General features: G+C 37.7%; 1 protein-coding gene across 1 annotated transcript; it reads left to right on the forward strand.

Annotated features, from left to right (window-relative positions):
- The first annotated feature begins 1591 nt into the window (after window positions 1–1591).
- LOC121255915 (plastid division protein PDV1-like) lies at window positions 1592–9636 on the forward strand. Its single transcript, XM_041156469.1, has 2 exons — window positions 1592–2020; window positions 8740–9636. Exons 1-2 carry the CDS (start codon window positions 1682–1684, stop codon window positions 9253–9255), a joined length of 855 nt encoding a protein of 284 aa, XP_041012403.1. The 5' UTR covers window positions 1592–1681; the 3' UTR covers window positions 9256–9636.
- The last annotated feature ends 2201 nt before the right edge of the window (window positions 9637–11837 follow it).

Below are 11837 nucleotides of genomic sequence, written 5' to 3' on the forward strand. Positions count from 1 at the left end.
TGTATTCGCAAGTCATCTCAACTCATTTCAACCCATTTCAACTCATCTCATTACTATTTATTATTATTCATCAACTTTAACTCACAAATCTCATTACTATTTACAACTCATCTCATTACCATTCACAATTCATCTTAACTCATCTCAACTCATCTTCGAATCCAAACCATACCTTAGTCTAGTTCTCTAGTAAGGTAACAAGGTCTGAATAAGAAGGCATTGGCAGACGCATCATGGTTGTGGTGAACACCTGATACTCTTTGTCGAGACCATTAAGGAGCCACCACGATTCTTTATGATCTAAGACTAGCTTACCAATGGCCAAGAGATAATCACCAATAGTCTTGAAGTGGCGTAGATACACTGTTAAAATGTCACTGTCCCGAAAAATGGAAGTGAGCCTTTGCTTTAGAGAAAGGTTGTGATCGGATGAGTCACACGCAAAGGAACGCAACAAAGCATTCCAGACTTCAACGGCAGTGTTGAGGCCAACAACTATACCGAGGACTTCCTCCGAGAGTGTGGTGGTGATCCAACCTTTAATGAGTTGATCTGTTTTTCGCCACTATAGGAATGCAAGGTTTTGAATCACCCCAGTTTCGGCACCTTCAACAGTTGAAGGAGGTTGGGGTGTTTCACCAGTTACAAAGCCCTAGAGATCATAACTCTCCAAAATGTTGAACATTTGAGTTTTCCAGAGGAGGAAGTTGGTTGGCGTGAGTCGAAGAGAAACAAAATTGGTGACATTTTGTGTGACGAGATAGGGGTATTCAGTACTTGAGAATGAAGAGGACGAGTTTGCCATGGAAAAAAAATAAAAAAATTAGCTCTCTGAATGCCACTATATAGGCTCTTGATACCATAAAGACTTTGAGAGTAAACTGTCACACATAGTGATGACAAATGAGAGCTTGTATTATATAGACACTTACAGTTAACTTTACAAGTAAGGAAACTAATACAAGAGAAGGTGAAAAACATATATACGGAAAGGTAGAGCTGTACATGCCTAGAATGTACAGATCAGGAGCTACCAGCTAATGTGCGTTGCAAGTCTTTCTCCAGCTGCTCTGATGGCATCGCCCCTCCTTTGTCCAAGGATAACTTTCAAGTTCCACCAAAGAAGAAAGAAGGAAATAAAAAATGCCCCAAGAAAAAACAAGGACAACACCGTTTGTTCTGAGGGCAGAGGGAATTTGACATTCAACAGCTACATGGTGGAGGTGGTGCAAGTGCCAACAAAAACATTTCAGTGTCAAGTAATTGTAATTATGTTCGAGGAAGAAGACACTGTTTGTCAGTTACTTGTTACCGCGTTAAGTAATTGTAATTGAGAAATTATTTTTGGTACTAATTTTTTTGAAAATAAATAAAAAATATATATAATTTACTAATTTTTTTTGAAAATAAATAAAAAATATATAATTTACATAAAAAAATTAATTTTTAATAATAAATTAATTTTTTTTTTAAAAATCACATAATATTTACATTATTCATAACTATATATAATATTATTCTTTTAATTAAAATAATGTTGTCGTGATGTGTTTGTTTTTTATTTATTTATTCATTATTATTATTTAAATAATCTAGGAAAAGTGCTATTATTTGCTCTCCCAGAATTCGATCGGTAAAAAAAGAGAGACCCCAGAAAATTCTGGATCAGTGGTTTTCCCTAATGAAATGGGAAATGAAGCTAGAGGAAATTGAAGCGATTCTGGAGAAAATCTGGGACCTCCACGACAAGCTCAGCGACGCCATACACTCGATTTCGCGGACTCATTTCCTCAATTCCGTCAAAGCCCAGACGAAGCCTGAGAAGATAAAGCATCCCTCCTACAACTGCAAAAATAGCCACAATGACACCGCTGAGGACAACGTCCGGGCCTCCGGGTTCGTTTTCGTCAAAGACTTCCGGGTGGACGACGGCGACGACTCGGCCGTTCAGGAGGCCAAGAGCCTCAACGCCATTCGGACCGCGCTCGAGAACCTCGAGGACCAGCTCGAGTTTTTCCATGTGAGTCGCTTGTTTCGTTTATGTGCGAGTCTTCTGGTTGAGTTCTCGATGTTTCAATGTCGATAAAAATTTGTGTGTTAGAATTAACGAATAGCAGCTTTTGATATTTGAGCCCTACGTGGTTGGAAGTAACTTGATTTCCTAGGTTTTAATGTGATGCTTTCTATCTTTTTAGGTTAAATTCTGTTTGCCTTAAAAGTCTCATGCGATTTTGCAGTAACTTTAAAATTAGCTTGAATTATCTGGCCTGAGTTATATCTTTATTATTTCTTATGAACATCATGCAAGTTTGGTTGGTTATGTTCTGTTTGGTTGCTGAAAACATGAAGCTTGAAAATTTAGGGCTGCGGTGAGAGGGTTGTCTTTTAAGGAATTTCAAGAAATACTCCTCTTTGTCCTATGGTCCTAATTTTATTGCTAGCCAGAAATTAAGATTGAAGATATTTTCTCCACTGCTTTATCTAAAAACAAACAGAAATGGATTTGTATTGTCACTATCTTGAGTTGTCTTGACATTAACCATCACTTTGGTTTTTGTTGGCGTTCTGTTTGGTTGCTATAAAAATGGAGGAAAAGGAACATGAAACTTTGAGTTTAACAGTTCCTGTTATTCTTTTGGATTCTAAATGAACATACTTTACTCGACCAAGGTATTATCTTGTGGTTAGTTTAGTTTAATTCGGGTTAAGTTAGGGTCAGGTTGGTAGCTGAAACTTTTTGGCTTCTCAAAAGTCACCTAAAAAGCATCTCTGTATTAGCTAACAATAAACAGTTGGCTCCTGCTTCTTAAAAGCTAAAGCAAACTTGGAAGGAGCCCATGAAATGGAGCTTAAGTAAGCTGAGATTGGCTACAATTTTCATATTAAAGAGAGGAAGAGGACTTTGCCCTTTAAATTGGACAAGAATGAAATAGGCGAGTAGCCAATAAACCGTTTACGAAATTACGGGAATATGGTGTTACATATATAATTTAGATCTTTCTATATTTAGATTGTATAGCAGAGAATTAGGCTAACTATAAATAGACTTAACGTGTATAGACACTTAACGTGTTACAGAGAAATTGGCATAAATTAGGGGCTAAAATTACACTGAAATATCTAGCAAACGTTGTAACTCTTTTCTATAAATAATGAAAGAAACCTAATGGAAGAGGCATTCAGACCAACATTGACATGGTATCAGATCCCCCTACTCTGATTTCAGTCTCTGTAGTCTTAATCTTTGGTGTGCGATTTCATTGCTATTTGTAAGAATTTTGTGAGTTGGGCTCTTCAATTTCTGGGCAAATTTTCTTTCAGCAATAGCTTCTTGTGGTTGTGTCGGCACCTTTTGCTTTCAGTGAAGTCTCTTGTGGCGTTGTGTGGTGATTTCGCCACTTTCTGAATTGATTGGTGCCTATCGGCACTTTCTGAGTTGCTTTCTCAAAAAAGTGTTTTTGCTCATTCTGAGTTGTTTTCTCATTCTCGGCACTTTCTGCGCTAAAATTCTGAGTTGTTTCTGCGTTGCATTTTGGTTGCTTCTTTGAGGTTGCATTTCTCGTGGGTTTATTTTGGGTTCTCGGCAGAAGTTTTTCCATAGGCAGATCATCTTGTGTGAGCCTCTTGCCTTGAGCTTTTTATTTTCGTGGGTCATTTGTTTTGAAGTGGGTCATTTTGTGGGCAGTGTTTTTCTTTCTTTTTGGGCAGTCTTTTGTATTGCCGTGGGTCATTTCTTTTGATCAATCATGGGCCTTTTTTTTTTTTTTTTTTGTGGGCCATTTGTTTTTTCTGATTTATTTTTGGGTTGGACAATAGCATTTATTTCAAGTGAACAATAGCATTTCGTGGGCCATTTTTGGGTTGATGTGGGCCATTGGTTTTGATACAAAGATTTGATAGTTTTGCTATTTGATTTTCGTGTGACATTTTGCCGTGGGATTTACTTTTGGGTTGGATTTACTGCTTATTTGATCATGTCTATTGAGAATACTATTGTTCGCTTTACTGGAAAGAATTTTCCTACATGGGAATTTCAGTTTAAGATATTTTTGAAAGGAAAAGAATTATCAAATCATATTGATAATTCTGCTAAGGTTCCTACTGATGAAAAAGAATTTGCTCAATGGGAGGTAACTGATGCTAAGGTAATCCCTTGGCTATTGGGGACGATTGAGTCTCACCTTGTGACTAATCTTCGTTGTTTTACTACGGCTCAAGCTATGTGGGATTATCTTCACCGTATTTACCACCAAGATCATAGTGCTTGGAAATTCCAATTAGAATTGGATATTAGTAATTATAGTCAAGGCAATTTACCTATCGCACAATTTTATTATGGTTTTATTAACCTTTGGAGCGAGTATTCTGTCATTGCTCATGCTAAGGTTTCCACTATGGCCCTCGCGGCTCTTTAAACAGTTCATGCTGAGAGTCAACGCGATTAGTTTTTAATGAAGCTTCGACCCGAATTTGAGCCCATTCGCGCTGGTTTATTGAACCGTGATCCGGTTCCTTTGGATATTTATTTGGGAGATTTGATGCATGAAGAACAAAGGTTATCCACATAAATGGGAATGACTTTTGAGAAGGTCTTTTATGAGACTGTGAATGTAGCCTATGTAGCACAAGGGAGAGGGAGGAACAAGTTGCAATGTTTTAGTTGCAAGGAATTTGGTCATATTACTTGCAACTGTTCTAAGAAAGTTTGTAACTACTACAAGAAAGAGGGTCATATCATCAAAGACTGTCGAATACAGCCTCAGAATCGCCAATCCCAAGCTTTTTAGGCTGTTGTTCAATCCTCTACTTCTTCTTTTGCCCCGCCTACTGTAAGTTCTGATTCGTCTATTCTCACACCAGCAATGGTCCAACAGATGATTGTGTCTGCTTTTACGGCCTTAGGCCAAGGTACGAGTACTAACTCAACTTCTTGGATTGTTGATTCGGGCGATTCTAATCATATGACTGGTAATACGTCTCCATGGTGTTCGTAAGTATAAAGGCACGCAAAATATTCAAATCGCTGATGGCATTACTCTTCCTATTACTGTTGTTGGTAATTTGGGCTCTTCATTTTACGATGTTATTGTCTCTCCTGGATTTTCTACCAATTTGATTTCTGTTGGACTTTAGTAGATAATAATTGTGATGTTCACTTTTCTCGTGGTGGTTGTCTTGTGTAGGATCAGATGTCGGAGACAATGATCGCGAAGGGGCTTAAAGTAGGACGTTTATTTCCCTTACAGTTTTCTATTCCTAATGTTGTTTATGTTGCTTGTACGACTACTGCCAATACTAATGAAGTCTGGCATAAGAAATTAGGTCATCCTAGTTCTGTTGTCTTGACTCATCTTATGAAATATGGTTTGTTGGGCAATAAAGATTCCTTTTCTTCTTCTCCTGTATCTTTTGATTGTGCTACTTGTCATTTTGGTAAAAGTAAAACTTTAGCTTTTCCTGCGCATGGTAGTCGTGCTTCTAACTGTTTTGAGATTGTGCATACTGACGTTAACTGTTTTGAGATTGTGCATACTGACGTTTGGGGTGCGAGTCCTGTTATTTCTCATGATTAGTATCGTTATTTTGTAACGTTTATCGATGATTATAGTCAATTCACCTGGATATATTTTCTCCGTTCTAAAGCTGACGTATTTTCTGTCTTTCAAAAATTTGTTTCGCTTGTCGAGACACAGTTCAGTACTTGTATCAAAATTTTACGCTCCTACTCAGGGGGGAGTGCATGTCTCATTCTTTTCAAATTTTTCTTCAGCAAAAGGGGATCATTTTCCAACGTTCTTGTCCTTATACTCGACAAAATAGAGTTGCTGAGCGTAAGAATCGTCATCTCTTAGATGTCGTCTATACTTTGTTGATTGACTCTTCTGTACCTTCTAAGTTCTGGGTAGAAGCTTTATCTACTGCTGTCTATTTGATCAATCGTTTGCCTACTGCTACTCTAAATTATGATTCTCCCTATTTTCGATTATTTGGCATATCTTCTGAGTATCAATCATTTCATACCTTTTGGTGTGTTTGTTTTGTTCATCTGCCACCTGTTGAGCGTCACAAGCTTACTGCACAATCTGTCACATGTGTCTTTATGGGATATAGTCTTACTCATAAAGGATTTGTTTGTTATGATGCTCATGCAAATAAATCTCGAATCTCACGGAATGTGATTTTTTTAGAAAATCAATATTTCTTTCAGTCTCAGGTTATTTCTGATCCTCCTATTACTCTCCTTCCCGCTTTTGATGATGTGTCTTCTTCTATTAAGTGTTTTCAATCAGGTATGGTGTATCATCGATGTCTTCCCCGTTCTTCAACGCCCCTTCCAGACACTGATCCATCATCTGATTCTGCGGTTTCTATACCTCGGCACTCCACCTAGGTTACACATCCACCAGATAGGTATGATTTTCCTTACATCTCGCTTACTGCCACTCTCGACACTATTTCTGTTCCTCACTCTTATACCCAAGCATCCACCCAAGCATGTTGGCAGTCGACCATGCAAGAGGAAATCCAAGCTCTTCTAGACAATCACACTTGGGGCCTTGTAATTTGTCCTTCTGATGTCAAACCTATTGGTTGTAAATGGGTGTACTCAGTCAAGTTTCAAGCTGATGGCTCACTGGACAGATATAAGGCCCGTCTCGTGGTTCTTGGGAATCAACAGGATTATGGTATTGATTATAAAGAGACATTTTCACCTGTTGCCAAAATGACTACTGTGCGAACTATCTTGGCACTTGCTGCGTCGCAAGGTGGTCTCTCTGGTAGATGGATGTGAAGAATGTTTTTCTATATGAGGATTTGAAGAAAGAAATATATATGTCCCCACCTCCTGACATGTTTGCTACACCTTCCTCAGAGGTTTGTCGGCTACACTGATCCTTGTATGGACTGAAACAAGCTCCGCGTGCATGGTTTGAAAAATTTTGCTCTAACCTGCTAGCTTTTCATTTTACTCAAAGTCATTTTGATTTTTCTCTTTTTCTTCGCAAGACTTCTGCAGGAATCGTATTGCTTCTTGTATATGTCGATGACATTGTGATTACTGGCTTAGATACTGAGTTATTAAGAAATTACAACAGCATCTCAAGGCTTCCTTTCACATGAAAGATCTTGGTCCTCTGCAGTACTTTCTTGGCCTTGAGGTGCAGCTTACTCCATCTGGTACGTTGTTACACCAGCACAAATACACGCAGGACGTTCTTTCATTGGGTGGTCTCCAATCGGGTAACTCTGTTTTTACTCCCTTTGAGGTAAATCTTAAGCTTTGTCAGGAAGAAGGAGAGCTTCTATCAGATCCATCCTTGTATCGGCAGCTTGTTGGGAGTTTGAACTACTTGACAATTACTCGTTCTAATATTTCTTTTGCTATGCAACAAGTTAGTCAATTTATGCAGGCTCCTCAACATCTTCATTTAGCCGCTATCTGCTGCATTCTCCGATATTTGAAGGGCACCTCTACACGCGGGTTGTTCTTTCATAAAGAATCTTCCTTACAGTTGGTGGGGTATAATGATGCTAATTAGGCCGGATATGCGAATACTCGTTGCTCTGTTACTAGCCGGTGCATGTTCTTAGGCAATGCATTCATTTCTTGGAAGAGTAAGAAGCAAGACAGAGTTTCTAAGTCCTCTACTGAGTCTAAGTATCGTGTTATGTCTTTCGGATGCTCTGAAATCACATGGCTTTGTGGATTATTAGGTGAACTTGGTTTTTCTCAACTGCATCCCACTCCTCTTCATGCTGATAATACCAGTGCTATTCAGATCGCTGCTAATCCTGTCTTCCATAAGCGTACAAAACATATCGAAGTCGATTGTCATTCCATACGTGAATCCTTTGACAAATATGTGATTAATCTCCCTCACATTTCCACTAAATGTCAAACTACAGACATATTCACTAAAGCTCTTTCTCGGCATTGGCATCAGCATCAGTTCTTGGTTGACAAATTGATGCTTCTTGATCCACCAGCATCAATTTGAGAGGGAATGTTACGTATATAATTTAGGTCTTTCTATATTTAGATTGTATGGCAGAGAATTAGGCTAACTATAAATAGACTTAACGTGTATAGACACTTAACGTGTATAGACACTTAACGTGTTACACAGAAATCGGCAGAAATTAGGGGCTAATTGACTAACTTGCTGCACAGCAAAAGAAACCTAATGGAAGAGGCATTCAGACCAACATTGACATGGCACAACTGGATGACTGGAAATGGAATTGGCTACATGGTACTTGTAACTTTTGGATAGAAATGTCTCAATTTCTAAGGTCCTTTAGAGACTATTGAATGATAAGTCACATTCTTTTACAATGTTCTCGACTATGACTATACTGGAGTTATGGTCCTAGAATGAGTAGAATGGAGTCAAATTTTATACTATATGTCCATTTTAATAGTTGGGGTGAGGTTTTGTTGATAGGAATTCTATCTAGGTGCTAGAATTTAGATAAAGAAATGCTTTTTTATTTTAATAGTTGGGGTGGGGTTTTGTTGATAGGAATTCTACCTAGGTGCTAGAATTTAGATAAAGAAATGCTTTTGCTTTTTTTGTCCAAAATCCTTCTGTATTTTTGTTTTTGTTGTTTTTTTTTTTTCTTTTCAATGGAAGTAAGGGTAAGTAAGATATGGCAGCTGGTGCTGATTTTGGGGAATTGCAATTTGCTGACTGGTTCCATGTTATTTATTTATTTATTTATTTTTCTCTTTGATAGACTGTTCAAATGCAGCAGCGGGCTGAAAGAGATGCTGCAATTGCCCGATTAGAACAAAGCCGGATAGTTCTTGCGATGAGATTGGCTGACCATCATGGTAAGAAGTTCAAAGTCATCGAAGAAGCTCTGGCATTTGTGGGAGATGTACATGATGCAGGTCACTTTGTTTCACCTGAGAAACTTTATGGTCAACCATATAGTCCATTCGGTGAAAAACTTGCGACTCACGTAGACAATAGGCCTAATATACTAATCAAAGTTCTCATCTCAAGTTTCGATTTTGCAAAGAAATCGCTTAAATTGGATGGCATGGGTGGGGTATTGGGCAATGCTGCTTTGTTCGCAGTAAGCATGATTGCATTGATGCATCTGCATCAGGTGGCTTATAAGGAGCATCCACAGAAGCGTGAAGATGATATCACCAGCAAAAGAAATGTGAGACAAACTTTTTGGGCGGAGGAATCATCATCGAATAGTCATTTAAGCCAGTTGGATGTGTTGTCAGGCAGGGGTTAAGTGGAAAAATTGTATTATACGGCAGTCTGTCGAAGGATGCACTGCCTAGCTCCTATGATTTTAAAAGCTCTGGCTCAATTTCTCCCACGAAAGTTTGAAGGGGTTTGGCAAACTAGTTAGGACGACGATCATTCATATGCAATTTGTTGATCTTTGTCGGAGCTACTTCTGAGGCTTTAGATTAGTATGGTAGTTTGCATATTTCTGGTCTTTTCCCAACTTTCGACTGAGTTAATGTCTTTGTGAATATTTTGTTCTTGCAATTGTTATGTAGACTGCTGTATTTTCTTGGGATGTTCGACATTACGGCGAAGTCTTTGACGCGTTGATGTCCTTAGAAGCGTCCTTGGTATGGATGTCTTCGGAATCCAAAATCACTTCTTTCTCGGTGAGTACTTGGAAGATGTTTAATGATGTACTGTAATCGCCTCAATCCCAAATCCTGGGGAGAAAAATATGGAACAAGTTATATTTGTTAAGAATATAATACAAATAATTAAATTTATCTCTTTCCATCAATTTAAATTTTTGAGATAAGTAGAGATTTCACATGGTATGACAGAGAGGTTCTGAGTTCAAATTTTAATTAACTACTTTGATCAGCCAGCCATGTATATCATCCTTTTATTCTGTCTATCATTTCACAAAGATTCAGATTCATGGAAAAAATCTCTTTAAATTTTTGTTCGTATTTAAGAGTCTCAAGGAAGAAGAGATAGGTTTATTTTATTTGTTTATATTTCTCTCGCGTAAGTAAGAACTGGAGGGAAAGGTTCCTCAAGGTCTGAGGTTCAATACCTTACAGGTGTAAACAATTCTTTAGGGTCACACTTACTGGCGAAGCCAGTGACTTACCTAGTTCCGTGTATGGGAAATTTTTGAAAGAGTGGTGCATGGGATAGGGATTTACTTTGTAGGGATGGGTATGAAGGGTCCTGCCTTGGAGAGGTTTTCTATCAAAAAAAAAAAAAAGGGGAACCGGAGGGAAAGGAGTAAAAAGGTGGTATACATACCGACTCATACGGGGCTGGGTTGTGGCACATGACATTGTGGATGCAAAGAAAGAAGTAGCAAATGGATTCGGGTATGATCCAAGGAAACTATAGAAGGAAAGAAGGGTCCAGTAGGCTATTCTCTGTAGACTGGTTTCTGATGGCTGGATGTGTAGGATTTTGAGCTTTTCAAGGGGTGTGTGTGTGTGTGTGTGTAACTTCACTTCGGATGAGGATTTCTTTAACATAATTTAGGGAATTCTATTGGTTCGTTTATTCAAATCAAAATTATTATATTTTAAATTTGATGGAAAGTAATTTTCCCTATCAACGTGAATCATTTTCAAATCTAAATATTTATCAATACTGACCATGCAACACACGATATGTCACATTCATTCAAAAGCCTTTTTCTTTGTAGCCCATCACAGCATTTCCTTGTAGCGTTGTCACATTCAGACAGCTTGTCGAAAACACAACATAAAAGTCATGGTAAATAGAAAAGCTCTAGAATTAGGTACGTGGTACAAAACATTAATGAATTAGAAGAATGTCGGAAAGTTAATGTTGATCCCATTCATGCTTTGTTGACTCTGATTTTTCATTAAAAAAAAAAAGGGTTTGTTAGGAGGCAATTAAAACCCAAAAAAAGTAGAAGTTTGAACACAAGATTAGCCTCATAATCTGCAGCTAGCTGTCAAACCGCTCTCTTTGACTTCTTCCTATTGGATGCATGACTCAGAAGTCCCCACGTAAAAATAACAACGGAATTCTCCTTTTTCGAAGGTGAAAGACAAGACAAGAAGAAAACATCCTTCCCTTTTTGTCCAACTTTGCTTCCCTATTTTTCTCCTCTTGTCATCTCAAATCTCACATGAAAGATTTGGGTGTTTTCGGTGCATATATTTGGTCAGCTTGATCAAGAGAAACTTATAAATTGTATTTATCATATACTACCTGCTACGTACGTCAACTTTCCTTTCCATGTCAACTTTTCTTTCATATATATTTTCCTGCAATTTGCAAATATGTAGCCACTCCCAAATTAAATACGATGATTTATACGTGTATCATGCATGCACAAGATTGCAGGCAAAGTTGTGGGATGATTTGGGAACCATAATAAAAACATTGTCCCACCACCACCTAGCAGTACTCGAAGATGTTGATTAACATTAATTATAGCGTTTCTTCTCACCCACCCGGCCAAATTAAGAGTCAGAGATAAAAGAAAGTTTTGATTTTTCTAGTTACCAAGTACTACCAACACGATGATCGATCTTGCAGAATCCAATTGAAAACGAAAACATCTTTTCCACCAGTACTACTACCAATTGAATGCTATACATTGAGGTTGAAATTATTTTTATTATTTAAAATGAGTGCAGGAAGGATGTGCTAGTACTCTTCCGCTCAGAGTGTACCGTTCAACTTTACCGTTAGTTCAAAATTTTCATTTTATTTTTCTTCAATTATTTTATTCATATTTTTTTTATCATTTTAAAACATTTTAAAAAATATAAAAAATTAATACATTAATAGTTACTTCCTTAACTATTAAATAAAGAAAAATAAAAATAAAAATACATA

This window comes from Juglans microcarpa x Juglans regia, chromosome 3D (genome assembly GCF_004785595.1).
Source record: "Juglans microcarpa x Juglans regia isolate MS1-56 chromosome 3D, Jm3101_v1.0, whole genome shotgun sequence".
NCBI lineage: Eukaryota > Viridiplantae > Streptophyta > Magnoliopsida > Fagales > Juglandaceae > Juglans > Juglans microcarpa x Juglans regia.

Coding starts and splice junctions, on each gene's coding strand:
- LOC121255915 (XM_041156469.1), top strand. CDS start 1,682: ATGAAATGGGAAATGAAGCTAGAGGAAATTGAAGCGATTCTGGAGAAA. Junction 2,021..8,739: donor ACCAGCTCGAGTTTTTCCAT/GTGAGTCGCTTG, acceptor TCTCTTTGATAG/ACTGTTCAAATGCAGCAGCG.